Source organism: Phyllobates terribilis, unplaced genomic scaffold (genome assembly GCF_046119375.1).
Source record: "Phyllobates terribilis strain yellow unplaced genomic scaffold, ASM4611937v1 Scaffold_1__5_contigs__length_1240528914, whole genome shotgun sequence".
NCBI lineage: Eukaryota > Metazoa > Chordata > Amphibia > Anura > Dendrobatidae > Phyllobates > Phyllobates terribilis.
Window position 1 is genome coordinate 1,013,818,109 of NW_027362761.1, and position 27,965 is coordinate 1,013,846,073.

At 45.6% G+C, this 27,965-nt stretch overlaps 1 protein-coding gene across 4 annotated transcripts in view; it reads left to right on the plus strand.

Annotated features, from left to right (window-relative positions):
• LOC141157210 (probable ATP-dependent RNA helicase DDX60) overlaps window positions 1-27,965 on the plus strand; it is a 1,123,923-nt gene that overhangs the window by 608,318 nt on the left and 487,640 nt on the right. For all 4 annotated transcript variants that reach the window (XM_073644228.1, XM_073644203.1, XM_073644220.1 and 1 more), the window contains one exon: window positions 22,611-22,783. In XM_073644228.1, coding sequence (XP_073500329.1) covers window positions 22,611-22,783 — 173 coding nt within the window. The remainder of the gene's footprint in view (window positions 1-22,610; window positions 22,784-27,965) is intronic.

A 27,965-nucleotide genomic window follows, 5' to 3' on the forward strand; every position in this document is an offset into this window, starting at 1 on the left:
CTGCTGTCCAAGTCTTGCCGTCCCCACGAGTTGTGCGTCAATCCTCTTTATGTCAAAGTTCCTCCACTGCTTCTGCCTCCTCAACCTCCTCTCGGTCTTCCACCTGCACCCAAAGCCTGTCTGGTCATGCCACAAGCTTTCTAACTGCGCAGAAGGGATCCTGCACACCTCCTTACTATGCTGGCAGTAGGGCTCAACGTCATCAGGCGGTTTTTACATTGAAATGTCTGGGAAATGTGAGTCACACAGCTGAGGAGTTGTGGTCAGCTCTGGAGAACCAATTTCATGAATGGTTGTCTCCACTGGACCTGAAACCAGGGAAGGCCGTGTGCGACAATGCTGCAAACCTGGATGCGGCCCTTCGCCGGGGCAATGTCACACACGTGCCTTGTGTGGCTCACGTGTTGAACCTGGTTGTCCAGCAATTTTTAGCCCACTATCCTAGACTAGATGGCCTTCTGCAGAGGGCACGGTCGCTGTGTGCTCACTTTCGCCGTTCGCATCCCGCAGCTCAGCGACTTACATCTCTACAGAAGTCGTTGGGCCTGCCACTTCACCGGCTAAAATGCGATGTGCCTACCCGGTGGAATTCAACTCTGCACATGTTGCAGCGACTGTGGCAGCACCGACAAGCCCTGGTGCAATACGTTCTGACGTATAGCCTGGGCCAACGAGATCCAGAGGTGGGGCAAATCACGCTGGAGGAGTGGTCTCAGATCAGGGACCTATGCACCCTTCTGTACAGTTTTGAAATGGCGACGAAGATGTTTAGTGCTGACGATGCCATTATCAGCATGACTATTCCGGTGATTTACATGCTGGAGCACATGTTAAACATAATTTGGAGTCAGGTTGTGGCACAAGAGGAGGTGGAGGAAGTAGAGGAGGAGGAGTTGTATGCGGAAGGGCTAACATCTGCAAGGTCCAGACGGTCGGCAGCACCAAGGCGGCAGGCATGTGAGGGTGGGGGAGATGGTTTTACCAGGGCGCATGGTAGCAGCCAAACTAGTGAGGAAGGTGCAGGAGCCCAGGAAGAAGTGGAGGACGAACTGATGGAAGACTCATCAGATGAGGGAGACCTTGATCACATTTCTGTGGTGCGAGGTTGGGGGGAGAGGACAGAGGAAGGAAGCATGATTGTTACCTCGCCACCAACACAACAGGGACTTGGTGCTCCTGGATGCGCAACACACATGAGTGCCTTCTTGCTGCACTACCTGCAACATGACCCTCGAATTGTGAGAATTAGAAATAATCCTGACTACTGGGTTGCCACACTGTTAGATCCCCGGTACAAAAGTAAATTTGCAGAAATTATTCCTGCCATAGAAAGGGATGCACGCATGCAGGAGTATCAGCAGAGACTGTTGCAGAATCTTACATGTGCTTTTCCACAAAATACCAGTGGTGCACGTAGTGAATCTCACAGTTCCAACTTGCCAACCGTGGGACCGTCAAGTGTTCAGCACTCAAACCGTAACAGAACCACAGTATCTGCTGGTAACATCAATTTTGCGGAATCATTTCACCACTTTTTTAGCCCATCCTTTGCAAGGCCACAGGAGACAAGAAGTCTGACACATAGTCAACGCCTAGAGACGATGGTACAGGAGTATCTCCAAGTAAACATTGAAGCCACGACTGTGTCACTGGACCCTTGCTCTTTTTGGGATTCCAATCTGGATAAATGGCCGGAGCTAGCCACTTACGCCTTGGAGATCTTGTCATGCCCCGCAGCCAGCGTTCTGTCTGAACGTGTGTTCAGCGCTGCTGGTGGTGTGCTGACAGATAAGCGCACGCGGCTCTCCACTGATAATGTAGACAGACTCACGTTCATAAAGATGAACAAATCATGGATCCGAAACGACTTTTCTACCCCTGTGTCATCCTGGGGAGAGTAAAAGCTTGATGATTGGTTAAAATCACCCTAAAAACAGACAGCATAGCCAGAACAATAGACAGAATTTTTAAAAAATAGCAAAAGGCAATGGTACTCACCAGCCAAGGTTTCAAGAAAAAATGCACACCAGGACACGGCCGGCCCCCTTTTGTTAGAAGGAGGTAACACAGGTGCAGAATGCTAATGAACAATCGCCCTCTGGAGGGGCGACTACCCAGCATTAAAACTGCACACAGATGAAACTTGCAGTAGGGTGCAATTCACACACTCGCGGCACTGTGCCTAGCCAGCATCCTATTACACGCCCCTACTATTCGACTAGGCGGGATGCCCGGCACCCTATCCGTGCATCGCAGAGTTGTGAAGCCCCCACTCACAAGGTCACCATTACTGGGCCTGGCCGTGCCCTGGCAGATAAAAAAAAAAAAAGTGCAAAAAATATCATATGAGGTATTAGTTGATATTTTGGCCAAAATACGTAAGCTCGCAACCCATCGTCAAGGGTCCTCACGGTTTTGCGAGTCCCTACTCTAATATTAAAAACAGACAGCATAGCCAGAACAATAGACAGAATTTTTAAAAAATAGCAAAAGGCAATGGTACTCACCAGCCAAGGTTTCAAGAAAAAATGCACACCAGGACACGGCCGGCCCCCTTTTGTTAGAAGGAGGTAACACAGGTGCAGAATGCTAATGAACAATCGCCCTCTGGAGGGGCGACTACCCAGCATTAAAACTGCACACAGATGAAACTTGCAGTAGGGTGCAATTCACACACTCGCGGCACTGTGCCTAGCCAGCATCCTATTACACGCCCCTACTATTCGACTAGGCGGGATGCCCGGCACCCTATCCGTGCATCGCAGAGTTGTGAAGCCCCCACTCACAAGGTCACCATTACTGGGCCTGGCCGTGCCCTGGCAGATAAAAAAAAAAAAAGTGCAAAAAATATCATATGAGGTATTAGTTGATATTTTGGCCAAAATACGTAAGCTCGCAACCCATCGTCAAGGGTCCTCACGGTTTTGCGAGTCCCTACTCTAATATTAAAAACAGACAGCATAGCCAGAACAATAGACAGAATTTTTAAAAAATAGCAAAAGGCAATGGTACTCACCAGCCAAGGTTTCAAGAAAAAATGCACACCAGGACACGGCCGGCCCCCTTTTGTTAGAAGGGGGGCCGGCCGTAAGCTCGCAACCCATCGTCAAGGCACAGTGCCGCGAGTGTGTGAATTGCACCCTACTGCAAGTTTCATCTGTGTGCAGTTTTAATGCTGGGTAGTCGCCCCTCCAGAGGGCGATTGTTCATTAGCATTCTGCACCTGTGTTACCTCCTTCTAACAAAAGGGGGCCGGCCGTGTCCTGGTGTGCATTTTTTCTTGAAACCTTGGCTGGTGAGTACCATTGCCTTTTGCTATTTTTTAAAAATTCTGTCTATTGTTCTGGCTATGCTGTCTGTTTTTAATATTAGAGTAGGGACTCGCAAAACCGTGAGGACCCTTGACGATGGGTTGCGAGCTTACGTATTTTGGCCAAAATATCAACTAATACCTCATATGATATTTTTTGCACTTTTTTTTTTATCTGCCAGGGCACGGCCAGGCCCAGTAATGGTGACCTTGTGAGTGGGGGCTTCACAACTCTGCGATGCACGGATAGGGTGCCGGGCATCCCGCCTAGTCGAATAGTAGGGGCGTGTAATAGGATGCTGGCTAGGCACAGTGCCGCGAGTGTGTGAATTGCACCCTACTGCAAGTTTCATCTGTGTGCAGTTTTAATGCTGGGTAGTCGCCCCTCCAGAGGGCGATTGTTCATTAGCATTCTGCACCTGTGTTACCTCCTTCTAACAAAAGGGGGCCGGCCGTGTCCTGGTGTGCATTTTTTCTTGAAACCTTGGCTGGTGAGTACCGTTAAAATCACCCTACCAACCGTTTTAAGCTTTCAAATTACTAATCATGTTTATCTGTATCTTGGCTGGAAAATAATTTGGGCTTTGTAGCAGTGTGCAGCACTGATTCTATTAGGCCATCTATAATAAGCTCCACCAGATTTAAAATTACTAATCATGTTTATCTGTATCTTGACTGGAAAATAATTTGGGCTTTGTAGCAGTGTGCAGCACTGATCCTATTAGGCCATCTATACTAAAGCTTCACCAGATTTAAAATTAATAATAATTTTTAGCTGCATCTAGCCCGGAAAATAATTTTGGGGCTCCGAGATGCGCAAGACACATAAGTGCCTTCTTGCTGCACTACCTGCAGCATGACCCTCATATTGTCAGAATTCGAAGTAATCATGACTACTGGGTTGCCACACTCAAACTTTTCGATCAACCTTTTCATTTTAATAAAGACCAAAAAAATGGTCATTTTTGAAATTATAAGCATTAGCAGGTTGTTAGAAACTGAAATCAAACAGTTTTCAACTCAAAACTTTATTCTAGGTGATGTTACATTTTCACATAGGACCCCTTGTTCGAAAGGAGCTTCTGAACTCTCTCGTCCATTGAATTTGTCAGGTTTTGGATGGTTTCTGCTTCAATTGTTTTGCATGAGGACAGAATACCCTCCCAGAGCTGTTGCTTAGATGTGAACTGCCTCCCGCCATCATAGACACTCCTTTTAATGATGCTCCAAAGGTTCTGAATGGGGTAGAGGTCAGGGGAGCATGGGGGTCACACCATAAGTTTGTCCCCTTTTATGCCCATATCAGCCAGAGATGCAGATGTTTTATGTGCAGCATGAGATGGTGCATTATCATGCAGAAAAATGATCTTGCTGTGAAATACACGGTTCTTCTTCTTGAACCATGGCAGGAAGTGCTGTTTGAGAAAATCCACATACATTATGGAGTTCATCTTTACCGCCTTCAGGGATCCTAAAGGGGCCGACAATCTCTCTCCCCATGATTCCAGCCCAAAACATTACTCCACCTCCTCCTTGTTGGCGCTGTAGCCGTGTTTGCGTGGGGTGTCCATCAACCAGCCATCCTCCACTCCATCCATCTGGACCATCGAGCGCTGCACGGCACTCATCCGTGAACAAAACAGTTTTGAAATCAGTCTTCATGTAATGTTTGGCCCACTGGAGCCGTTTCTGCTTGTGTGAAGTGGATAGAGGAGGTCGACAGGATGGCGTATGCACAGCTGCAAACCTCTGAAGGACCCTGCATCTTGTTGTTCGGGGGACGTTGGAGGCACAAGCAGCTTCAAAAACTTGTCTGCTGCTATGACAAGGCTTTTTTGCCGCTGCTCTTTCAACCTGACGTAATTGCCTGTAGGAAAGAGTCCTCAATTTGCCCTTATCAGCACGCACACGTGTGTACTGTGAATCAGCTACATACTTCTTGATTGCCAAGACACTTCATCCTGATCATCGCACAATGTTGATTGTAGTCATGCCTTGACCTAAACACTCCACAATTTGTTGCTTCTCAGCAGCCGACACATCCTTTTTCTTTCCCATTTTGGCAGAAAATGTAGGCTGCTTAATAATGTGAGACAGACTTCTTAAGTAGTCTTGCCTTTCATTGGACACACCTGCCAAACTAATTAGCACAGGTGTCTGCAATTGCTTACAGTGATATAAAGAGCCCTGACACACATCACCATCATTGAGTTTAACTGACAAACAAACAAATTCTTCCCTTATCACTCCTAAACACTTTTTGCATAATAATTTGGAACACAGTGTACATGTGCTTTTCCACAAAACACCAGTGGTTCACGTAGTGAATCTTACAGTTCTAACTTGCCAACCGTGGTCTGTATGGAGATGTTCAATAAAGGGCCCAAAATTAAGATAACATAGATGGGAGAGGTCTCTATGAATAGGAATTCCTAAATATTTGATACCCTGTGAGGGCCAGGCAAAGGGAAAGTTGGACTGGATGGAATCCTATATGGATTTGGGGAGGGAGACATCGAGGGCCTCAGACATCGCTGCATTGATTTTAAAATTTGACCATGTAACAAAGTGATCTATTTCAGCCATAACAGCATGGATGGATATGTGTGATTGAGTGATATATACTAGGACATCATCAGCAAATAGAGAGCACTTGTACTCGGTGCCTCCCACCTCAATCCACCTAATATTGGGGTTATGGCGAATTGATGAGAGCAGGTGCTCCGTCACTAGGATGTATAAGAGAGGGGACAGAGAACATCCCTGCCTTGTCCCATTGGTGATTGTGAAAGGTGATGAAAATGTTCTGACGCGCCCCCTGGGCCTTGGGACACCAGGAGCCGGATCCTTTTTGGTGGATGCTGGTGGTTGTAGTCTCCATGGCGGCAACCCGGTTCCGTGGCTCAGGGCGGTCAAACCAGTGGCGGAACTATTTATGTGGTTTTGATGTTTAAATGTCCGACTACGCCACCCGTGGATTGCGGTCAGAGTGAACCGCCGCTCCAGGGCAGACCGCTGAGGCTGGTGTTGTGGGTGCAGCAGAGCGTAGCATAACTCCCCACGGGAGGAGTATAGCCTCAGGGCAGTGTATGCGGAGGATGGGGGTGATGGTGCAGGGCAGCAGCAGTAATGACACGGAGTCAGTGATGCAGTCCAGGGCCTTTACTCACAGTTCTTATTATCCAGACCACGTCTGCAGGTAACGGCTGCCCACGTCGTACTGTGCTCACCAGGTGAGGGGCTCAGACAACTCCCAGATAACTTTGGAGTGCTTCACAGGACCCCCTTTGTGTGTCCTTTGTCTGGCCTTTCTTGCCAACCCTTCTGTCCGGCTGCCTCGGGCTTCCTCTTGGTAAACTTGGCGCCAGTTTCCCTGACCCTATGTGGTGCCTTCCTAGCAGGTGTAGCGAGGGGCTGCGCCACATAAAATGTCACAGCCTCCTGTTTCTAGCTGAGGGTCGTTTCCTGCCTCCACTAGTTTCGGGGACCGGTCTCCCCCTTTGGCCTGACCCCTCCACGCAGGTGGATTCGGGCGTGCGGTGGCGACTCGCCCGTCCGCACCCCTGAGATCCCTTCGTTCCTCGTTCCTGGAGCCTTCTCCGCTCCTCTTCCTTCCTTCTCCCTCTTCCAGGCCTGGGCCTCTGTTACTAGGCCCGCCTCCGGAGCAGAGCTCATGCAGAGCCCCTGCTCCCTGCCACTTCTGCTCAGACTTCTCTGCACTGAACTAAGATGGTGCCCACCTTTTATACTCCCTTCTCAATGCACCCAGGAACTGCTTCCTCCCTGCTCCTGCACTACAGGGTTCCCCTTCCTCAGTGTTCCCTCCCCCCACTCCAGCCAGGGACAGGGACTGTCGTGCCCATCTCAGGGGCATATTGGTCGCCCTGCCCCACGGCAATGTGGTGTAATGCATGCAGGTGTCGGGTCCTGATCCACACTACATCCTTACCTGAGAGTGAGATATCACACCTCTGGGTGAGGTGCAATACCTCTGTAGCAACCGAGCCCTCAGGGTGCTACAGTTCCATTTATCTTCAGCCTAGGTGACGTATTGCGATACAGGGCCGTGATTTTGGCTATAAAAGGGTCCCCTAGACCCCTACCCCAAGCTTTTTAAGAGAATCATATATGGCGTGCCAGGAGACTCTATGGAATGCTTTCTCAGCATCCAACGAGAGTATCTACTTACAAATTTTTAACTGCATCTAGCCCAGGAAATACTTTGTGCCTAGTAGCAGGGTCTACTAGTCAGCGGATTATCCCGGCTGTTAAGTAAGCTACACCACCTGTAGTTTGGACACTTCATTTTTTCAAAGGAAATGCTTCGGGACCACGGGATACTCAGTGAAGAGCATCAGGAGGCACCCCAAGGCATAGGGGCTCGGACTGGCAGTAGGATGCCTTGCGGTGGACAGCCGAGCTCGATCCTTATAAAAGCTTTTTAACTGCAGCAGCTTTAGTGGACGCTACTGGAGCTGGAATTACGCGGCTGTTGGCATGAGACTTGCCCTCCAATAGATCCTTGTAAATGGATTTAAAGTATATTTATTCAAATTAGAGAGACAATTTAAATTAAAAAGCTTAGAGCTGCCTCCACCACAGGGGGGCTCGCTCGACCCACCAGCGGACAGGCACCAGTATTGGGAGAGGGGGGCTGGCCGTCAGGGTTCACCTCGGCTCTGGCACAAACCCGGCGACACGGAGGTGGCACGGGCAGGAGCGGACTGAGCGTGTCGGCTTCTCACTTTTTGGATTTTAGAAGGGCATGACATGCCTATATCTCTGTCTCCCCCTCCTTTTACTCCTCCACCTCTTTTCTTTTCGCATGACTATATGTACTTGTCACTTTTCCATGTGTTAGTTGTGTCTTCTGAGCAGTTTGTCAGCTTTTGGACACCTTTGAAGGTGTTTTCTATGTGTTTCTATGTGTTTTTGTTTGCCTGCCATTGGTTTTAACGGTGTTCGAAGGTGTTCGACGAACAGTTCGATGAACAGTTCGGCGAACACACGGGTGTTCGACGAACCGAACCGAACTCGAACACTACGGGGGTGGCTCAACACTAGTGGAGACGGAATCCTTCCGCAACCTTATGGCGGTGGCCGTCCCGCGGTACTCGGTCCCCAGCCGGCATTATTTTGCCCGGTGTGCCATCCCCGCACTACACAAGGATGTGTCCCAAAACATCTGCCGTGCCCTCAACAACGCAGTTACTAAGAGAGTCCACCTGACAACGGACACGTGGACAAGTGCTTGTGGCCAGGGACGGTACATCTCCCTGATGGCACACTGTTTAAACATAGTGGAAGCCGGGACCCAGTCGGACCTTGGGACGGAACACATCCTCCCCACACCGAGGATTGCGGGCCCTATGTCAGTCATAGTTGCCCCCACAGTGTACAGCTCCTGTGCATCATCCTCCTCCTCCTCCTCCTATTCATGTTCAGCCTCCATCTCAGATATCACCACATCAGTTACAAGCTGGAAGCACTGCAGTACTGCCTCCGCCAAGCGGCAACAGGCTGTGCTGAAACTCATAAGCTTAGGTGATAAACCTCACACTACTTGTGAGTTGTGGACAGCTGTGAAAGAGCAGGCAGATCTGTGGCTGAGACCGCTGAACCTACATCCAGGCATGGTCGTGTGTGACAATGGCCGTAACCTGGTGGCGGCTCTGAGGCGAGGCGAGATCACACACGTACCATGCCTGGCTCATGTGCTTAACCAGGTGGTTCAGCGGTTTCTTAAATCGTACCCCGAGTTGCCAGATCTGCTTGTGAAAGTACGCCGCCTGTCAGCTCATTTTCGCAAGTCGGCTACAGCTTCCGCCGCCCTTGCTGTGTTGCAGCAGCATTTGCAGCTTCCGGCACACCGACTGGTGTGTGATGTCCCCACACGTTGGAACTCTACCCTCCACATGTTGCAAAGGATTTGTGAGCAGAAGAGAGCAGTTGTGGAGTACCAGCTGCAACAAGGCCGTCGATATTCAGGTCAGACTCCACACATAAGACCTCATGAGTGGACCTGGATGTCTGACATGTGTACCATCCTGACAAACTTTGAGGAGGCCACCAAGATGGTGAGTGGCGATGATGACGCCATCATTAGTGTCAGCATCCCACTTGTCTGTCTTTTGCATCGCTCTCTGCAGAGAATTAAAGATGAGGCATTGCAGCCAGAGTATGATGAGATGGATCAAGAAGCCGTAGTGGGCTATTACACACAGCTCAGCCTCATCTCATCCCAACGTGCATTGGGGGAAAATGAGGGAGAGGAGGAGGAGGAGGAAGAACAGGAGCTGTTATCATGCGCTGTAGACGGTAGTACCTGTGCAACTGTCATACCGTCAGTTCAGCGTGGGTGGCCTGAGGACAGGGGGAGGAGGAGGAGGAGGAGAGCATGGTCAGTCATCATCTTGGTGAAGACACGGAAATCTTGCCCGTTACCAGTCTGGCTTGCATGGCTGACTTTATGTTACGCTGCCTTAACAGTGACCCTCGCGTTGTCAAAATGTTGGGTGACAGTCATTACTGGTTGGTGACACTTGTAGACCCCGCTACAAGGAGAACTTTCACTCTCTTATTCCTGAGGTGCAGAGGTCTATAAAAATTCCCATCTGAACACACTAGCGGCAGAGGTCACAGTTCGTTGACCAACCAAAGCGTACAAGCGAGAGAGAGGCAACTCCAATCCAGCAGAGGCAGGGGAACACTGTCAACATTCTGGGACATTTTTCTCAGACCCTCCCTTCGGACAGACACTGAGGCGCGGGGTACTCTCACAAGGAGTGGAAAGTTTCAAAAGATCGCGAGGGAGTACCATGCCGACCGTACCAGCATCCTCCGTGATTCCTCTGTGCCTTTTAATTATTGGGTATCCAAGCTGGACACTTGGAATGAACTCGCTCTGTACGCCTTGGAGATCCTGGCCTGCCCTGCCGCCAGCGTGTTATCGGAGCGTGTTTTTAGTGCCGCTGGCGGAATTATATCTGATAAGCGCACTCACCTGTCAATTGACAATGCTGACAAGCTGACCCTTATCAAAATGAACAAGGGCTGGATTGGGCCAGACTTCTCATCACCACCAAATGACAGCAGAGTAACATAAAGTCAAATCCACTGTGTTATTTCGGGAGGTGTATTCACATGCACCGCTTCACACCCACACATGGGTATACGCTTCCTCATTTCGGCTGTTTTATGTTCTTCTCCTTATCCTCAGCCTCCACCACCACTATAGCACCAGAGTGACCGTGGTCCGTGTTGCCATTAATGAAAGTTCCTCCGTCCTTATTTTTGTCAGCTTTTGCTTGGAAGGCATAAGCAAAGACTATGGGAGACCCACTCCCCAATAATGTGAATAATATTTTTAAGATGCTGTACTGTATGGCTCTTGTAAGGGGCATCAAAAGCGTCTTGTTATACCACTCTGACCTCCACGTCTCTTCTGACGGGCATTAAAAGCGTCTTGTTATACCACTCTGACCTCCACGTCTCTTGTAAGGAGCATTAAAAGCGTCTTGTTATACCACTCTGACCTCCACGTCTCTTGTGAGGGGCATTAAAAGCATCTTGTTATACCACTCTGACCTCCACGTCTCTTCTGAGGGGCATTAAAAGCGTCTTGTTATACCACTCTGACCTCCACGTCTCTTCTGAGGGGCATTAAAAGCGTCTTGTTATACCATTCTGACCTCCACGTCTCTTGTAAGGGGCATTAAAAGCATCTTGTTATACCACTCTGACCTCCACATCTCTTATGAGGGGCATTAAAAGCGTCTTGTTATACCACTCTGACCTCCACGTCTCGTAAGGGGCATTAAAAGTGTCTTGTTATACCACTCTGACCTCCATGTCTCTTCTGAGGGGCATTAAAGCGTTTTGTTATACCACTCTGAGCTCCACGTCTCTTGTAAGGGGCATTAAAAGCGTCTTGTTATACCACTCTGACCTCCACGTCTCTTGTAAGGGGCACTAAAAGCATCTTTTTATTCCACTCTGACCTCCACCTCTCTTGTAAGGGGCATTAAAAGTGTCTTGTTATACCACTCTGACCTCCACGTCTCTTGTAAGGGGCATTAAAAGCATCTTGTTATACCACTCTGACCTCCACGTCTCTTGTAAGGGGCATTAAAAGCATCTTGTTATACCACTCTGACCTCCACGTCTCTTCTGAGGGGCATTAAAAGCATCTTGTTATACCACTCTGACCTCCACGTCTCTTGTAAGGGGCATTAAAAGCATCTTGTTATACCACGCTGACCTCTACGTCTCTTGTAAGGGGCATTAAAAGCATCTTGTTATACCACTCTGACTTCCACATCTCTTGTAAGGGGTATTAAAAGCGTCTTGTTATACCACTCTGACCTCCACGTCTCTTCTGACGGGCATTAAAAGCATCTTGTTATACCACTCTGACCTCCACGTCTCTTGTAAGGGGCATTAAAAGCGTCTTGTTATACCACTCTGACCTCCACGTCTCTTGTAAGGGACATTAAAACCGCCTTGTTAAGCTACTGGGACCTCCACGAGTCTTCGAACGGGCATTGCATTTCCTCCTTATTTTTGGAAGCTTTTACTTGGAAGGCATAAGCAAATACTATGGGAGACCCACTCCCCAATAATGGGAATAATGTTTGTAATATGCTGTACTGCATAGCTCTTGAAAGGAGCATTGCAAGTTGCTCCGTCTTAATTTTGGGAAGCTTTTGCTTGGAAGGCATAAGCCAATACTATGGGAGACCCACTCCCCAATAATGGGACTTATGTTTGTAATATACTGTACTGCATGGCTCTTGTAAGGGGCATTGTAAGTTGCTCCGTCCTAATTTTTGAAAGCTTTTGCTTGGAAGGCATAAGCAAATACTATGGGAGACCCACTCCCCAATAATGGGAATAATGTTTTTAAGATGCTGTACTGTATGGCTCTTGTAAGGGGCATTAAAAGCGTCTTGTTAAGCTACTGTGACCCCCACGTCTGTTCCAAGGGGCATTCAAATCGTCTTGTTAAGCTACTGGGACCTCCACATCTTTTCCGAGGGGCATTAAAACCCTATTGTTAAGCTACTGCGACCTCCACCACTTTTCCGAGAGGCATTAAAACCGTCTTGTTAAGCTACTGTGACCTCGACGTCTCTTCCAAGGGGCATTAAAACCGTCTTGTTAAGCTACTTTGACCTCCACGTCTCTTCCAAGGGGCATTCAAACCGTCTTGTTAAGCTACTGTGACCTCCACGTCTCTTCCAAGGGGCATTCAAACTGTCTTGTTAAGCTACTGTGACCTCCACGTCTCTTCCAAGGGGCATTAAAATCATCTTGTTAAGCTACTGTGACCTCCATGTGTCTTCCTATGGGCTATCAAACCATCTTGTTGAACCACTCTGAACTCCACAGCTCTTCCAAGGGGCATTGAAATGTTGTTTTTAATTACCTCTAACCTCCACGACTCTTCCAACGGGCATTGCATTTCCTCCTAATTTTAGTCAGCTTTTGCTTTTCAATGCAAAGGTGAAAACTAAGGGAGACCCACTCCCCAAGAATGGGTAGAAGGTTTTTAGTACGTTGTAATCCACATCTGTTTCAAGGGGCATTGCAGTTCCTCATAATTTTTGGAAAGCCTTCCATTCACTGCTTAGGCTAACAGTGTACAGGAGACCCAGTTGCTATAAATGGAAAAAACGATTTAGTTAAGGCCCTCTGACCTCCATGTCATTTCCAAGGGGCATTGGAGTGCCTCAAAATTTTTGGTAGGCATTGCACTCACTGTATGCCCTATAACTGTGTAGCCAAACCGCTCCTTTTGTTACAGAAACATATCCTACAAGACATATGTGGTTAACTGGCCTGATATTAATGTGAATGGTCCCTGTTCCTCCTGCTCTTTCTCCTTTGCCACTACCTCATCCATCATTTATCACCTGAAGCTTTGTTTTAACGGGAGTCATAGAACTGGAATACTAGCAGGAAAACATCCAGCAATCCTCGGAGGAGGTAGGATATGCGCCAAAATGCTGACCACCTCAGGCCTAGCCTCTACTACATACATGCTTTTGCATTCCAAGAAAACAAAGCATATGCTAACTTGTATCATCATCATCATCATGGTCCTCACCTTGGCACTCTCAACTCCCCTGATGGAGAAACCAGGGCCCACTGGAGGAGTCTGGTTCTCTGGTGGGCTCGTCCAATGCTGCCCTAAAGCAGGCCGGGCTAAGAAAAGTGTGTGGGGGGATGTTCCAAGGAGAAATAGGGGTGGCTGGGGACCGTTTATGGACACCCTGCTGCCCCCAGGTGGCTGGGGATCGTGTGTGGACACCCGGCCGCGGGGCGGCTGAGGACTGAGTATGGACACCCTGCCGCCCCCTGGCGGCTGGGGACCGAGTGTGGACACCCGGCCGCCGGGCGGCTGGGGACTGAGTATGGATTCCAGGCCGCCAACGCAGCCATGACATGGTGGCCAGATTCCGCCTCCACATGCCTAAAAGGCCCAATTTCAAGTGCAAGCAAGCAAGCAGTATGGTATTGCAGCCTGGGGTTGGGTGGGTGGCAGGCTGCATACTTGCGCTTGCATTGCAAGGAATGGGAGAGGTACAATTGAACACTGCCCTGGAACAAGGACTTGAACGGGGATAGTTGCAAGTCTGCAACGACAGGTGCAGGGTGGGAGGCATCTTCGCATGTGCCATGAACAGGGGTTTGGTATGCACACACTACAGCGGAATAAGCTGTCCTTCCCACTAAATGCACTGGGGAGGGCACAGGTAATGTTTTGGTATACGCGCTTAATCTTATGTATAAGGCACACTGGGACAAATAGGGGCGGCTGGGGACTGAGTATGGATACCTCGCTGCCGAAGCAGCCATGAGGTAGTGGCCAGCTTCGGCCTCCTCCAAACTAAAAGGCCCCATTTCAAGTGCAAGCTAGCAGTATGGCATTACAGCCTGGGGGTGGGTGGGTGGCAGGCTGCACACTTATGCTTGCATTAAAAGAAAACAAAGCAGATAATAACTTCTATCATCATCATCATGCTCCTCACCTTGGCACTCTCAACTCCCCTGATGGAGAAGCCAGGTCCCACCAGAGGAGTCTGGTTCTCTGGTGGGCTCGTCCAATGCTGCCCTAAAGCAGGCCGGGCTAAGAAAAGTGTGTGGGGGGAAGTTGACAGGGGAAATAGGGGCGGCTGAGGACCATTTATCGACACCTGGCTGCCCCCAGGCGGCTGGGGACCGTGTGTGGACACCCGGCCGCGGGGCGGCTGGGGACCGAGTATGGACACCCGGCTGCCCCCTGGCGGCTGGGGACAGAGTGTGGACACCCGGCCGCCGGGCGGCTGGGGACTGAGTATGGATTCCAGGCCGCCAACGCAGCCATGACGTGCTGGCCAGATTCCGCCTCCACATGCCTAAAAGGCCCAATTTCAAGTGCAAGCAAGCAGTATGGTATTGCAGCCTGGGGGTGGGTGGGTGGTTGTCTGCGTATTTGCACTTGCATTGCAAGGAATGGGGGAGGTACAATTGAACACTGCCCTGGTGCAAGAACTTGCACGGGGATAGTTGCAAGTCTGCATCTTCTGATGCGGCAAGGATGACTTCTGATGGGGACACTTTTAGGCAGTGACCTGGGTGTCAGAGATGCTTCCAGGGGTCTTCTCCATGCTGTTCCTGTGTCTTTTCAACACTGTATGCATGTGTCACACAGCACATGGCCACATAAGGTTGTAAAATGTTAAAATGACATTTCCCGGTTAATGCATTTGTCTTGGTTGAAAGCAATACAAAAGTGCAAAAATGCATAAAAAATGCTACTTGTGAACATAGCGAAGGTGTGGAGGAGAATTTTTGTTTTTGGTTATTTATTTTACCTTATACACAAGTCTTTACCCTGGAAAGGATGTTCCTTAACATATTTCAAAGGAAAGCAGTTTCAGTTTAGTTTTTGAACGTTTTATTGTGATCCCTTAAAAGTGGCTTAATACCTCTGACCACGTTGTTGACAGCAGTGACCTGGGGGTCATAAATGCATCCTGGGGTGATCCCCATGCTGTCTCCATGTCATTTGAGCACTGTCACTATAGTTTTGGGCACTTGTAAGGCTTTTAAAAGACTGCCGGGGGTGCCGCCGCAAAAATGCTCGGTTCTCCCATAGACTAACATTGGGCTTGTTGCTCGGGTCGAGCACGCGAGTATCACGGCGAGCTTGGCCCGAGCTTCGAGCACCCGAGCATTTTAGTGCTCGATCAACACGATTAATAATATATAACCTTATAAATGAGCTATAATAAAATACTCTCTTTATAGGGTCTGTGTGACCATGTATCCCCCATTTTAATATGGCGGGCCCCTCAGCGCAGGAACATTTTATTTAAACACATACAACTGTGGAAATTATTATTATTTAAACAGCTATTGATTAAAGTGAACTTTTGTTCATGGGAAAACCCCTTTAAGGCAGCTAGTGCTGTCTCACTTTGTGTGTTTGCAAGGTGAGGAGGACTTGCATGTGCTGCTCTGACCCTGCTGGAGTCTGAGAGAAAAGGACTGACATTTAAACTGGTGAACCTGTACTTTTTATGGACTGGTTATTTTCCAGTTTTGTTCTGTTATACCTTTTTGTACCTGGAAGAGGCTGTTTTATTTTGTTAAACCAGACGGTTTATGAACATTTAACAAACCGTCTGTTTGTTTGAATCGATGAACTGAATCCTGTGTGTGTACCAGCGTCCACCACAGAGCCGATCCCTCACAACAAATATATGCATACAGTACAGACCAAAAGTTTGGACACACCTTCTCATTTAAAGATTTTCCTGTATTTTCCTGACTATGAAAATTGTACATTCACACTGAAGGCATGAAAACTATGAATTAACACATGTGGAATTATATACTTAACAAAAAAGTGTGAAACAACTGAAAATATGTCATATTCTAGGTTCTTCTTGAAGCTCATCAAGAGAATGCCAAGAGTGTGCAAAGCAGTCATCAAAGCAAAAGGCAACTTTGAAGAACCTAGAATATAAGACATATTTTCAGTTGTTTCACACTTTTTTGTTAAGTATATCATTCCACATGTGTCCAAACTTTTGGTCTGTACTGTATATATTCAGTATAGTACACTTTTGTTCATTTAAATCCCTGGTATTTTTAGATGTTGAAAAAGTATTCATACTCTATGAACTTTTCCACATTTTTTCATTTTACACCCATAGATCAAAGAATATTCATGTGTGTGTATGGCCCAGTCAAAGTCCTGACATAAATCCCATTGCGAATCTGTGACAAGACTTGAAAATTGCTGTTCGCTGACGCTCTCCATCCAATCTCACAAGAGCTAGTTTGTAATGGGGAATGGGCAAAAATTTCAGCCTCTAGGTGTAAAAAGCTGGTAGATATATAGCCCAAAATACTTGCAGCAGTAATTGCAACGAAAGGTGGTCCTACAAAAGTATAGACTCAAGGGGGCTGAATACAAGTGCACTTCACAATTTTCAGACTTCTGTTTTTAAAATTTTTAGAAAAACATGTATAACATCCTCTACACTTCACAAATACTTGCTACTTTGTGTTGGTATATCTCATAAAATCCCAATAAAATACATTTGTTTGTGGGTGGTATGTGAAAAAATGTGGAAAAATTAATGAGGTATGAATACTTTATAAGACACTGTATATATAGGGATTTCAATGAATATTTTACACAGGTTTTACTGAATCTTTTCAAAAATGTATATCAATCTCCTGTTCTAAAACACAGGATACCTTAGTAGTATCACTATTGCATTCCCGTGCCCCTAGTAAAATACTTATAAGCCGCTATCTTTTTAGAGGCTGTCAAAGACTTACATTGAGAGCTTGTGAACACTAGCTTTGACTTCCAGCCAGTTAGGAGCTGCGGTCACAAGATGGTGGCATGGGACTGGAGTGGCGCCATAGAGCAGAAGACAGTGGCTGGTAAGTATCTTACTAGGGGCAATAAATCAGCATTAGTGATGTCACTCTGGAGGTGAAATATTCTACATTTTTTTCTGTAGTCAAAAGCATTGTACATTAAAATTTATAGTGAAATATACATACTGCAATATCCATTATACTACCCTTAAAAAACAACAACAGAAAACTGTATAGCTACAAATAAAAATTGGTTAAAGCATTAGTCATATCAAGACAAAAATGTCTCTTAGGCTGCTCTGTTGACTTGACATCATCGGAATCCACAGAATGTCTGCAGGAGTGGTCCATGACCGCTCTGGGCAGGCAGAGATTGTCGCTGGGCAGAAAAGGCAGGTAGTTAGCAACTACCTCCCTGTAAGTTCTTAGCATCATGCCCAAAAATAAAAAGCCCTTTAAGATCTCTGGGCCTGACACAGATCTCTCTGAGTCTTCAGAGCTTTTTTTGAAAAAAGGGGAGTTACCAGTGTGAGACATATCACGACTGACAATCTGCTCTCCTGATCTCACTGCAGAGCTATGTGTGATTATAACCAACACAGTACAGCAGAGCTTGTCTCATTATATACATATCTGCAGTTGTAGCACTCTTCTCATAGTGGTGTCAACTGAGCTATATTGCTGATCCCCTCACACTTTCTGCCTGTGAGAGAGAAGTTGTTGAAGTTGTAGTTGTAATCAGGCACAGTTCTGCAGCTCAGGTGACAGCACTATGAAAGTAAAACTGCAATTGCAGATGTGTTTGTAATGAAATAAAGTTCAGCTCTGCTGTATTGTGTTAATTACAGTCACACACATCTCTACAGTGAGATCAGGAGAGCAGACTGTCAGTCATTACATGTCACACTGGCAGGGCTGGACTGGGACAAAAAAGGAGCACTTGCTCACAAACCCCACCTACTATGACATTCTCCCCCACCCCCCTAATTTGAGGAGCCACATTGAGGTGCTGCAGTGCATACGATCAACCACAGCTTCATTTACATGGTGTTTTTCAGAGCTCTGGTTTCTTGGGATGGTGGGTGGACCCAGTGGTCGGATCCCCAGTGTTTTTAAAATTATCCCCTATCCACAGGATAGGGAATAACTTCCAAACTTTGCACACCCATTTAAACAGGTTTTCCAAGATTTTTCTTTTATTTGCCCATAGTAATGTAGAAAATAATAAACCGATACTGACACTGACAAGTCCAAAGCCGCCTTTGCGACAAAAAAGACAGAAGAAGTGGTACTGTGTAGTGTATTTATACAGAATAATACAGAATCTGAGAATTACACCCAGTACACAGAACAGGAGACATTGTACTGTACACTGTATAAACCAAAGGTAAGATATTCGGTAGGGGCCCATAAACATGTAAACCAAAAGAAAAAAAAAAACCTTTAAATATTCTACTTTATTAGATATATTAAAAAATCCCATTATAGCACCACACAAATGAACAAACAATTTTTAAAAAAAAGCCATTAGGGAACTAGATGATCTAGTGAATCTCTATACAGGTCCTTGTTTTCCCTGCCTCACTGCAGGGGTTGGCGCCCTATTATAATAAACGAGATTGGCCCTGTTGTACCCTATGTTTAGCGTCTACCTATGCTGAATAATAGTCTTAGTGTGGTGTCACTTATTCAAATTAAATACATCTATATAGGGAGGACAGTATTAGATATACAACCCCTGGCAAAAATTATGGAATCACCGGGCTCGGAGGATGTTCATTCAGTTGTTTAATATTGTTAAAAAAAAGCACATCACAGACATGGCACAAAACTAAAGTAATTTCAAATGGCAACTTTAGGGCTTTAAGAAACGCTAAAAGAAATCAAGATTAAAAATTTGGTACTCAGTAAGGGTAATTTTTTTCAAACCAAGAAGAGAGAAAAAATTATGGAATCACTCAATTCTGAGGAAAAAATTATGGACTCACCCTGTAAATTTTCATTTCCAAAACTAACACCTACATCAAATTAGATCTGCTCGTAAGTCTGCATCTAAAAAGGAGTGATCACACCTTGGAGAGCTGTTGCACCAAGTAGACTGACATGAATCATGGCTCCAACACCAGAGATGTCAATTGAAACAAAGGAGAGGATTACCAAACTCTTAAAAGAAGGTAAATCATCACGCAATGTTGCAAAAGATGTTGGTTGTTCACAGTCAGCTGTGTCTAAAATCTGGACCAAATATAAACAACATGGGAAGGTTGTTAAAGGCAAACATACTGGTAGACCAAGGAAGACATCAAAGCGTCAAGACCGGAAACTTAAAGCAATATGTCTCCAAAACAAGAAATGCACAACAAAACAAATGAGGAACGAATGGGAGGAAACTGGAGTCAATGTCTGTGACCGAACTGTAAGAAACCGCCTAAAGGAAATGGGATTTACATACAGAAAAGCTAAACATAAGCCATCATTAACACCTAAACAGAAAAAAACAAGGTTACAATGGGCTAAGGAAAAGCAATAGTGGACTGTGGATGACTGGATGAAAGTCATATTCAGTGATGAATCGCAAATCTGCATTGGGCAAGGTGATGATGCTGGAACTTTTGTTTGGTGCCGTTCCAATGAGATAAAGATGACTGCATGAAGAGAATATGCACATTTCCACAGTCATTGATGATATGGGGCTGCATCTCAGGTAAAGGCACTGGGAAGATGGCTGTCATTACATCTTCAATAAATGCCCAAGTTTACATTGATATTTTGCACAGTTTTCTTATCCCTTCAATTGAAAGGATGTTTGGGGATGATGACATCATTTTTCAAGATGATAATGCATCCTGCCATAGAGCAAAAACTGTGAAAACATTCCTTGAAAGAAGACACATAAGGTCAATGTCATGGCCTGCAAATAGTCCGGATCTCAATCCAATTGAAAATCTTTGATGGAAGTTGAAGAAAATGGTCCATGACAAGGCTCCAACCTGCAAAGCTGATCTGGCAACAGCAAGTTGGAGCCAGATTGATGAAGAGTACTGTTTGTCACTCATTATGTCCATGCCTCAGAGACTACAAGCTGTTATTAAAGCCAGAGGTGGTGCAACAAAATACTAGTGATGTATTGGAGTCTTCTTTTGTGTGTTTGTTTTTCATGATTCCATAATTTTTTTCCTCAGAATTGAGTGATTCCATAATTTTTCCCCTCTGCTTGGTCTGAAAAAAATTACCCTTACTGAGTACCACATTTTTAATCTTGATTTCTTTTAGTGTTTCTTAAAGCCCTAAAGTTGCCATTTGAAATGACTTTAGTTTTGTGCCATGTCTGTGATCTGCTTTTTTTCAACAACATTAAACAACTGAATGAACATCCTCCGAGCCCGGTGATTCCATAATTTTTGCCAGGGGTTGTATACAGGACAGGAGAAATGGTCCTGTACATTGTATATAAACAGAATTCTACAGATACTGGGAATTACACCCAATATACAGGACAAGAGAAGTGGTACTGTGCAGTGTATGTATACAGAATAATACAGATAATGAGAATTACACTCAGAATACAGGACAGGTGAAGTGGTACTGTGCAATGTATATATACAGAATAATACAGATACTGAGAAATACACCCAGTATACAGGACAGGAGAAGTTTTACTGTACAGTGTATATTTACAGAATAATAAAGAGGGACGGTATATATCCCCCAGAATGTGCACAGAGACCTATTAAACCCATTGAAGTGCATTGTAGTCACAGACACACCTGCGGCTCCAATGCAGGAATGAAGGTGCGCATTGACCTGGTCTGGCTATCTGGCTAAGGCAGATTAAGTAAAACCCGGCAGGGCCTTCATTTCTTGGGGGAGGTTACAGGACTGCAGTGGGGCAGCCTCCTCCCTCCAACCCGGGTTTTCCAGTGGCTCTTGCCACAGGTCCTTTAAAAACCCTGCACTAAGGATTAGTGTTGTTCAGTGTTGGGACCTGCTAGGAACATAGTAGGAAAGCTTGGCGGGCCTCTGTGTAGCTGAACCTATGCCTGGGAAGGCTCTGCTCCCATAAGGCTCTGAGCGGCCCGTTATGGACTTATGTTAACCCCGCTGTGAACCGGAGGACTTTCTGTTTTACCCGTGAGTGCTGAATAAAAGCTGCTTATGTTGGACTTGCTTGGGTCACTGCCTCAATTACTGCACAGTGTGAACACTGCCACCTTACATGTCCTATTCATTTGATGCACGTATCTGATACATATGTGATTCATCTAATCCATACATGCCGCAGAAACATTAGTATGGAATGGCTTGTTCAGTTGCAGATGTTTTTTGCCACTTGTGAACATACTCGTGTACATTTAATTATTTCAAATAAGCTCTTATTCAGTGTTATTGCATAATAATAGCACATGCAGCATTCAATGCAATTTTTTAAGCCAAAATCTGTAGATCCAGAAGCAGAGAGAAGTATAAGTCAATCCTTTATATTTTGCATTTGTTTTGAATGCACTTCTGGTCATGTTTGACAAAAACTCCATCAAACACAGCCACAAAAATTTCTCGAGTGTTTTGAGTATAAAACATAAAAATACTTTGTCTTAAAGGGAACCTGTCATGTCAGTTGGAGCATGTAAATTGCCCCAAGGTTGTTGTTAGTGATGTAATATGTATCACTAACACGCTTTTTTGCATTAAAATCGGTGCAATAATCTTTTGTAAAAATCACTTTATGTACTTATATCTTACTTGCTCGTTTAGTCATAGGGGTGTTCCTTTCCTAATTCAGTCTGGCTTGCCCCGCCCACTCAATTGAATTGCCCCCGGTGTGCTCTGACGTCACATGAATAGGCTTCCGGTGGTCACGCTGATTTCGTGACCCACGCTTGCGCAATGTGTATTGAACAGCCACGTGTGCGCAGTGATGATCGGCCCCAGCGCGTGCGCAGTGACGATCGGCTCCCGTGCGTTCACGGGAGCTGCTCGTCACTGCGCGCATGCTGCAGCCGATCGTCATTGCGCACGCGCTGGGGCCGATCATCGCAGTGATGCGTGGCCGCTCAATACACATTGTTCAAGAGTGGGTCACAGCATCAGCGTGACCACAGAAAGCCTATGCCTGTGATGTCGGCACACAGCGGGGGCAATTCAGATTAAATGGGCGGGACAAGCCGGGCTGAATAAGGAAAGTAACACCCTTATGACAAAACGAGCAAGTAAGATATAAGTACATAAAGTGATTTTTACAAATGATTACAGCACCGATTTTAATGCAAAAAGTGTGTTAGTGATGCATATTGCATCACTAACAACAACCTGGGGGCAGTTTACACACTCCAACTGACATGACAGGTTCCCTTTAAATTATAACCGTAAAAACAAAACTAATTTATTATAGCAAAATTATTTGTAATATTTTTGACAGACAGAGCAATGGATAAGAAATCACAACGTAATTATCAAAAACAACAGAGCGCTCAGTATCATTATGGACAATCTTTAAGTGGGAAACCATCTAAGAGAATTACATTGCAGAAAGATCAATCGGAAGAGAAGAACTTTGCCCATATGCCAGCTGTCAAGAAAAAGGACCCCAAGGTGAGTTCTTAAAAGAAAGTATGTACCAAATTATAGTACCAAGTATTGTACATTCTAACTTGATAAGTTTTTGTAATTACAATCACTAAAATTATTTTTTACAACATGAGAAAAAAGAATTATGGCCATTGTATTTTAATAACAATGTTAGGATAAATTATAAATACTAACACTGATTCCATAGCTGCTATTTGCAAATAGCATGAAAAAGTTTTGGAATCACACAAAAAATCCTAGTAAAGTTGTTTGCACAACTCAGATTATAGAAAATTAAAAAGTAACAACATGGGCACTACAAACATCCATGATAAGCACATTTAGTGATCTAGATTATCTCTAGGAGCGATTTATATGGTTGCCAAATAAAATGTCCACAGATAATTGATGAATCCAGTCCAACATAGATATTTCTAAGGCTAACATTTCCATATACAGTAGCTGCTGCCAAGGCAAATAAAATAATGGGATGCATTAAAAGAAGAACAGTTGCTCATGAAAAGAACATTGTTTTGCCTCTATACAAGTCACTAATGCTGCCATACTTAGAATACTGTGCACAGTTTTGGTCTTCGATGCATAATATTATATACAGTGGGTACGGAAAGTATTCAGACCCCTTTAAATTTTTCACTCTTTGTTTCATTGCAGCCATTTGGTAAATTCTAAAAAGTAAATTTTTCTTTCTCGTTAAAGTAAACTCTGCTCCCCATCTTGACTGAAAAAAAGCAGAAATGTAGAAATTTTTGCAAACTTATTAAAAAAGAAAAACTGAAGTATCACATGGTCATAAGTATTCAGACCCTTTTCTCAGTATTGAGTAGAAGCACCCTTTTGAGCTAGTACAGTCATGAGTCTTCTTGGGAATGATGCAACAAGTTTTTCACACATGCATTTGGGGATCCTCTGCCATTCTTCCTTGCAGATCCTCTCCAGTTCCATCAGGTTGGATGATGAACATTGGTGGACAGCCATTTTCAGGTCTCTCCAGAGAGGCTCAATTGGGTTTAGGTCAGGGCTCTGGCTGGGCCAGTCAAGAATGGTCACAGAGTTGTTCTGAAGCCACTCCTTTGTTATTTTAGCTGTGTGCTTAGGGTCATTGTCTTGTTGGAAGGTGAACCTTCGGCCAAGTCTGAGGTCCAGAGCACTCTGGAAGAGGTTTTCATCCAGGATATCTCTGTATTTGGCCGCATTCATGTTTCCTTCAATTGCAACCAGTCGTCCTGTCCCTGCAGCTGAAAAACACCCCCATAGCATGATGCTGCCACCACCATGTTTCACTGTTGGGATTGTATTGGGCAGATGATGAGCAGTGCCTGGTTTTCTCCACACATAGAATTATCACCAGAAAGTTCTATCTTCATCTCATCAGACCAGAGAATCTTATTTCTCATAGTCTGAGAGTCCTTCATGTGTTTTTGAGCAAACCCTATGTTGGCTTTCATATGTCTTGCACTGAGGAGGCGCTTCCATCGGGCCACTCTGCCATAAAGGCCCGACTGGGAGAGGGCTGCAGTGATAGTTGACTTTGTGGAACTTTCTCCCATCTCCCTACTGCATCTCTGGAGCTCAGCCATAGTGATCTTGGGGTTCTTCTTTACCTCTCTCACCAAGGCTCTTCTCCCATCATTGCTCAGTTTGGCTGGATGGCCAGGTCTAGGAAGACTTCTGGTGGTCCCAAAATCTTTCCATTTAAGGATTATGGAGGCCACTGTGCTCTTAGGAACCTTGAGTAATGCAGAAATTCTTTTGTAACCTTGGCCAGATCTGTGCCTTGCCACAATTCTGTCTCTGAGCTCTTTGGGCAGTTCCTTTGAGCTCATGATTCTCATTTGGTCTGACATGTACTGTGAGATGTGAGGTCATATATACACAGGTGTGTGCCTTTCCCTAACAAGTCCAATCAGTTTAATTAAACACAGCTGGACTCCAATGAAGGAGTAGAACCATCTCAAAGAGGATCACAAGGAAATGGACAGCATGTGACTTAAATATGAGTGTCTGAGCAAAGGGTCTGAATACTTATGACCATGTGATATTTCAGTTTTTCTTTTTTAATAAATTTGCAAAAATTTCTATATTTCTGTTTTTTTCAGTCAAGATGGAGTGCAGAGTGTACTTTAATGAGAAAGAAAAATAAACTGCTTAGAATTTACCAAATGGCTGCAATGAAACAGAGTGAAAAATTTAAAGGGGTTTGAATACTTTCCGTATCCACTGTAATATAATATATGAACGAGTGACCAAGGTTATTAACAGAATGGGTGAACTACAGTACCAGCACAGGTTATTCAGTTTGGAAAAATGAAGACTTAGGGGCGATCTTATTATAATGTACAAATATATGAAGGGACAGTACAGAGAACTTTCTAATAAGCTTTTTACACCTAGACCTGCAATGATGACAATAAGACATCCTCTACATCTAGAGGAAAGAAGATTTAATTATAATCATAGATGCAGACCTGATGAGGTCTGACCAAGGAAGAATAGAGGGAGATAATTACTTCACGTGATCTAGACTCTATGCTTCTCTTAATACATCCCAGAACTGTTTGTCTTTTTTGCTGCTGCATTACACTGTTAACTCATGTGCAGTCTGTGATCTATTAGTATAGCCAAGTCTTTTTCATACGTGGTGTTGTTTAGTTCTATTCCTCCCATTCTGTAGATGTAATTTTCGTTTATCTTGCCCAGATCTAGAATCTTACATTTCTCCCTGTTAAATACCATTATATTAGTCACTGACCATTGTTCAAGCTTATCTAGATCCTTCTGAATCCTTTCTCTGTGTTACGCACATGCCCGGTAGACTAGCGTGAGCGTGATTAGTGATCCCACTGTACCATGAACCGATGAGTGCCTGGAGGGGCGTAACTAAGTATGAACCCGATCCGACCAAGGTCACATGGCGGCTCAGTCGACTCCGTGAACCAGGGAGCAACCGAGCAGAAGGACCAGGTGCTACTCAAGGTCAGACCCTGGTCACAGCTGTTGACCCACACTGGGGAATGCAGGAACAGGCAGGTTAAACTGGCATATTGACTGGTGGGTACTGGCAGGCACGGTTGGTGTGCAGACAGGTGGATATTAATAGGCACAGCTGGTATGCAGACAGGTGGGCGCTGGCAGGCACGGCTGGCATGCAGACAGGTGGGCACAGGGAGGCACGGCTGACATGCAGACATGCGGGTATAGGCAAGTAGGAACGTAGCAGGATAGGGACCAGTACAGACTGGGATACAGGAACAAAGCAGGTGCGGTAGACAAGCAGAGCGGAGCAAAACCCGCAGATGCGGTGAACAAGCAAAGCAGAGCAAAAGCCGCAGATGCGGTGAACAAGCAAAGCAGAGCAAAACCGCAGATGCGGTGAACAAGCAAAGCGGAGCAAAAACCGCAGATGCGGTAAACAAGCAAAGCAGAGCAAAACCCGCAGATGTGGTGAACAAGCAAAGTAGAGCAAAACCGCAGATGCGGTGAGCAAGCAAAGCAAAGCAAAACCCGATGATGCGGTAGACAGGACAGGGCTCTGTTCACATGGAACAGACTGAAAAACACAAGAAGATAGCTGGAACACAGAAGTTACATACAGAAGGAGGGAAACAGAAGGAGCAGAACCAGATACACTCAAGGCATTTCTCATGAAGTAGCGAGTGAACACAAGACTCACAAACAGAAGTACAGAGACAACGAGTTGGAATTAGGTACAGGTTCAGATACTGCAGGAAAGAGGAAAGATACAGACATAGAGACAAACAAGTGAAGAACTAGGACACTGTTCAGACAGGATCTGAACCAGGAACGAGCCTGGGAACTCAGCCCCCAGGGAGGCAGAAACTGACTAGAAGTCACAGGTACAGGTAGAGGCCCTGGGTATTCAGCCCCTAGGGTGGCGGACAGACTAGAGTCAGGACAGGACCTGGCAACTCACAGTTGCACAGAACAGACTGTAAGAAAGTGTTGCTCAGGCGCCTCCTACTGGGTGGAGGAGGTTTAAGTATCCAGTGACTCACAGCAAAAGGCTGGGGATGCATTAGGACTGCGCACACTATAGCTTTAAGAATCAGAAAGCAACAGCGCCGACGCCCTAAGCCAGCAGACAAGAGACATACAAACTGAAGCAAAAGTGTGCAGCCTGGCCTGAAAGGTAAGATTGCGGTCTTGCATGGTGGGAGATGGTAAGCCATGCAAGCACGCCGCCAGGGATGTTACACTCTGTCTTATCTAGTGTTAGCTATCCCTCCTAACTTTGCATCTTCTGCAAATTTGACTAGTTTACCTTCAGTTCCCTTATTTAGATCATTTATAAAAATGTTGAACAACACTGGGGCCAAGACAGAGCCTTGTGGTACCCCACTTGAAACACTCTTCCAATTGTATGTGCGACCAGTTATTACCACTCTGAGTGCGATCACTGATCCAGTTATGAATCCACCTAACCTTATCCTTGTCTATCCCATAATTGGTAATTTTTTCACTAAGGATCGTATGAGATAGTTTATCCAGTGCTTTGAGAGATATACTATATACTATATCTACCACATTTCCCTGACCCACCCAGTCAGTGATTCCATCATAGAAATAAATTAGATTAGTCTGACATGACTTGTTTGCTACAAACCCATGCTGGTTCTGGTTAATTACTGTATTCCTATCCAAGTGCTTGCATACATGCTGTTTAACCCTTTCACGACATTAGCCGTACATGTACGGCACATGCCGATTATCTCCCTTTGCCGCGGGCTCCGGTGATGAGCCCGCACCTTTCCGGGAACGTGACAGCTGATCTGATCGGCTGTCATATGTCCCTAACAGCCACAGGTGGAATCTCTGACAGCGGTATTTAACATGGCCGCGGCGGAAGGATGTCACTAGTCTCGCCCATCGGCACCCGTGTCACATGACCCCGGGTCGCCGATGGGTTGGAATGAAAACTTGGGGACTGCAGTAGACCCCTGTGATTGTCATTGCCAGGATCCTATGAGCGCCGCCCAGCTGTTGACGCTCATAGCAAGTGAGCATTTCTGATACACACAGGCGATCTGATGATCGCCTGTGTGTAGCACAGGTGATCAGATGACTGCAATGTCTAGTTTCCCCTGGAGACTATTGAAGCATGTAAAAAGTAAAAAAATGTTTTTAAACATATAAAAAAATGTAAAAAAATATAAAAAGTTTAAATCAC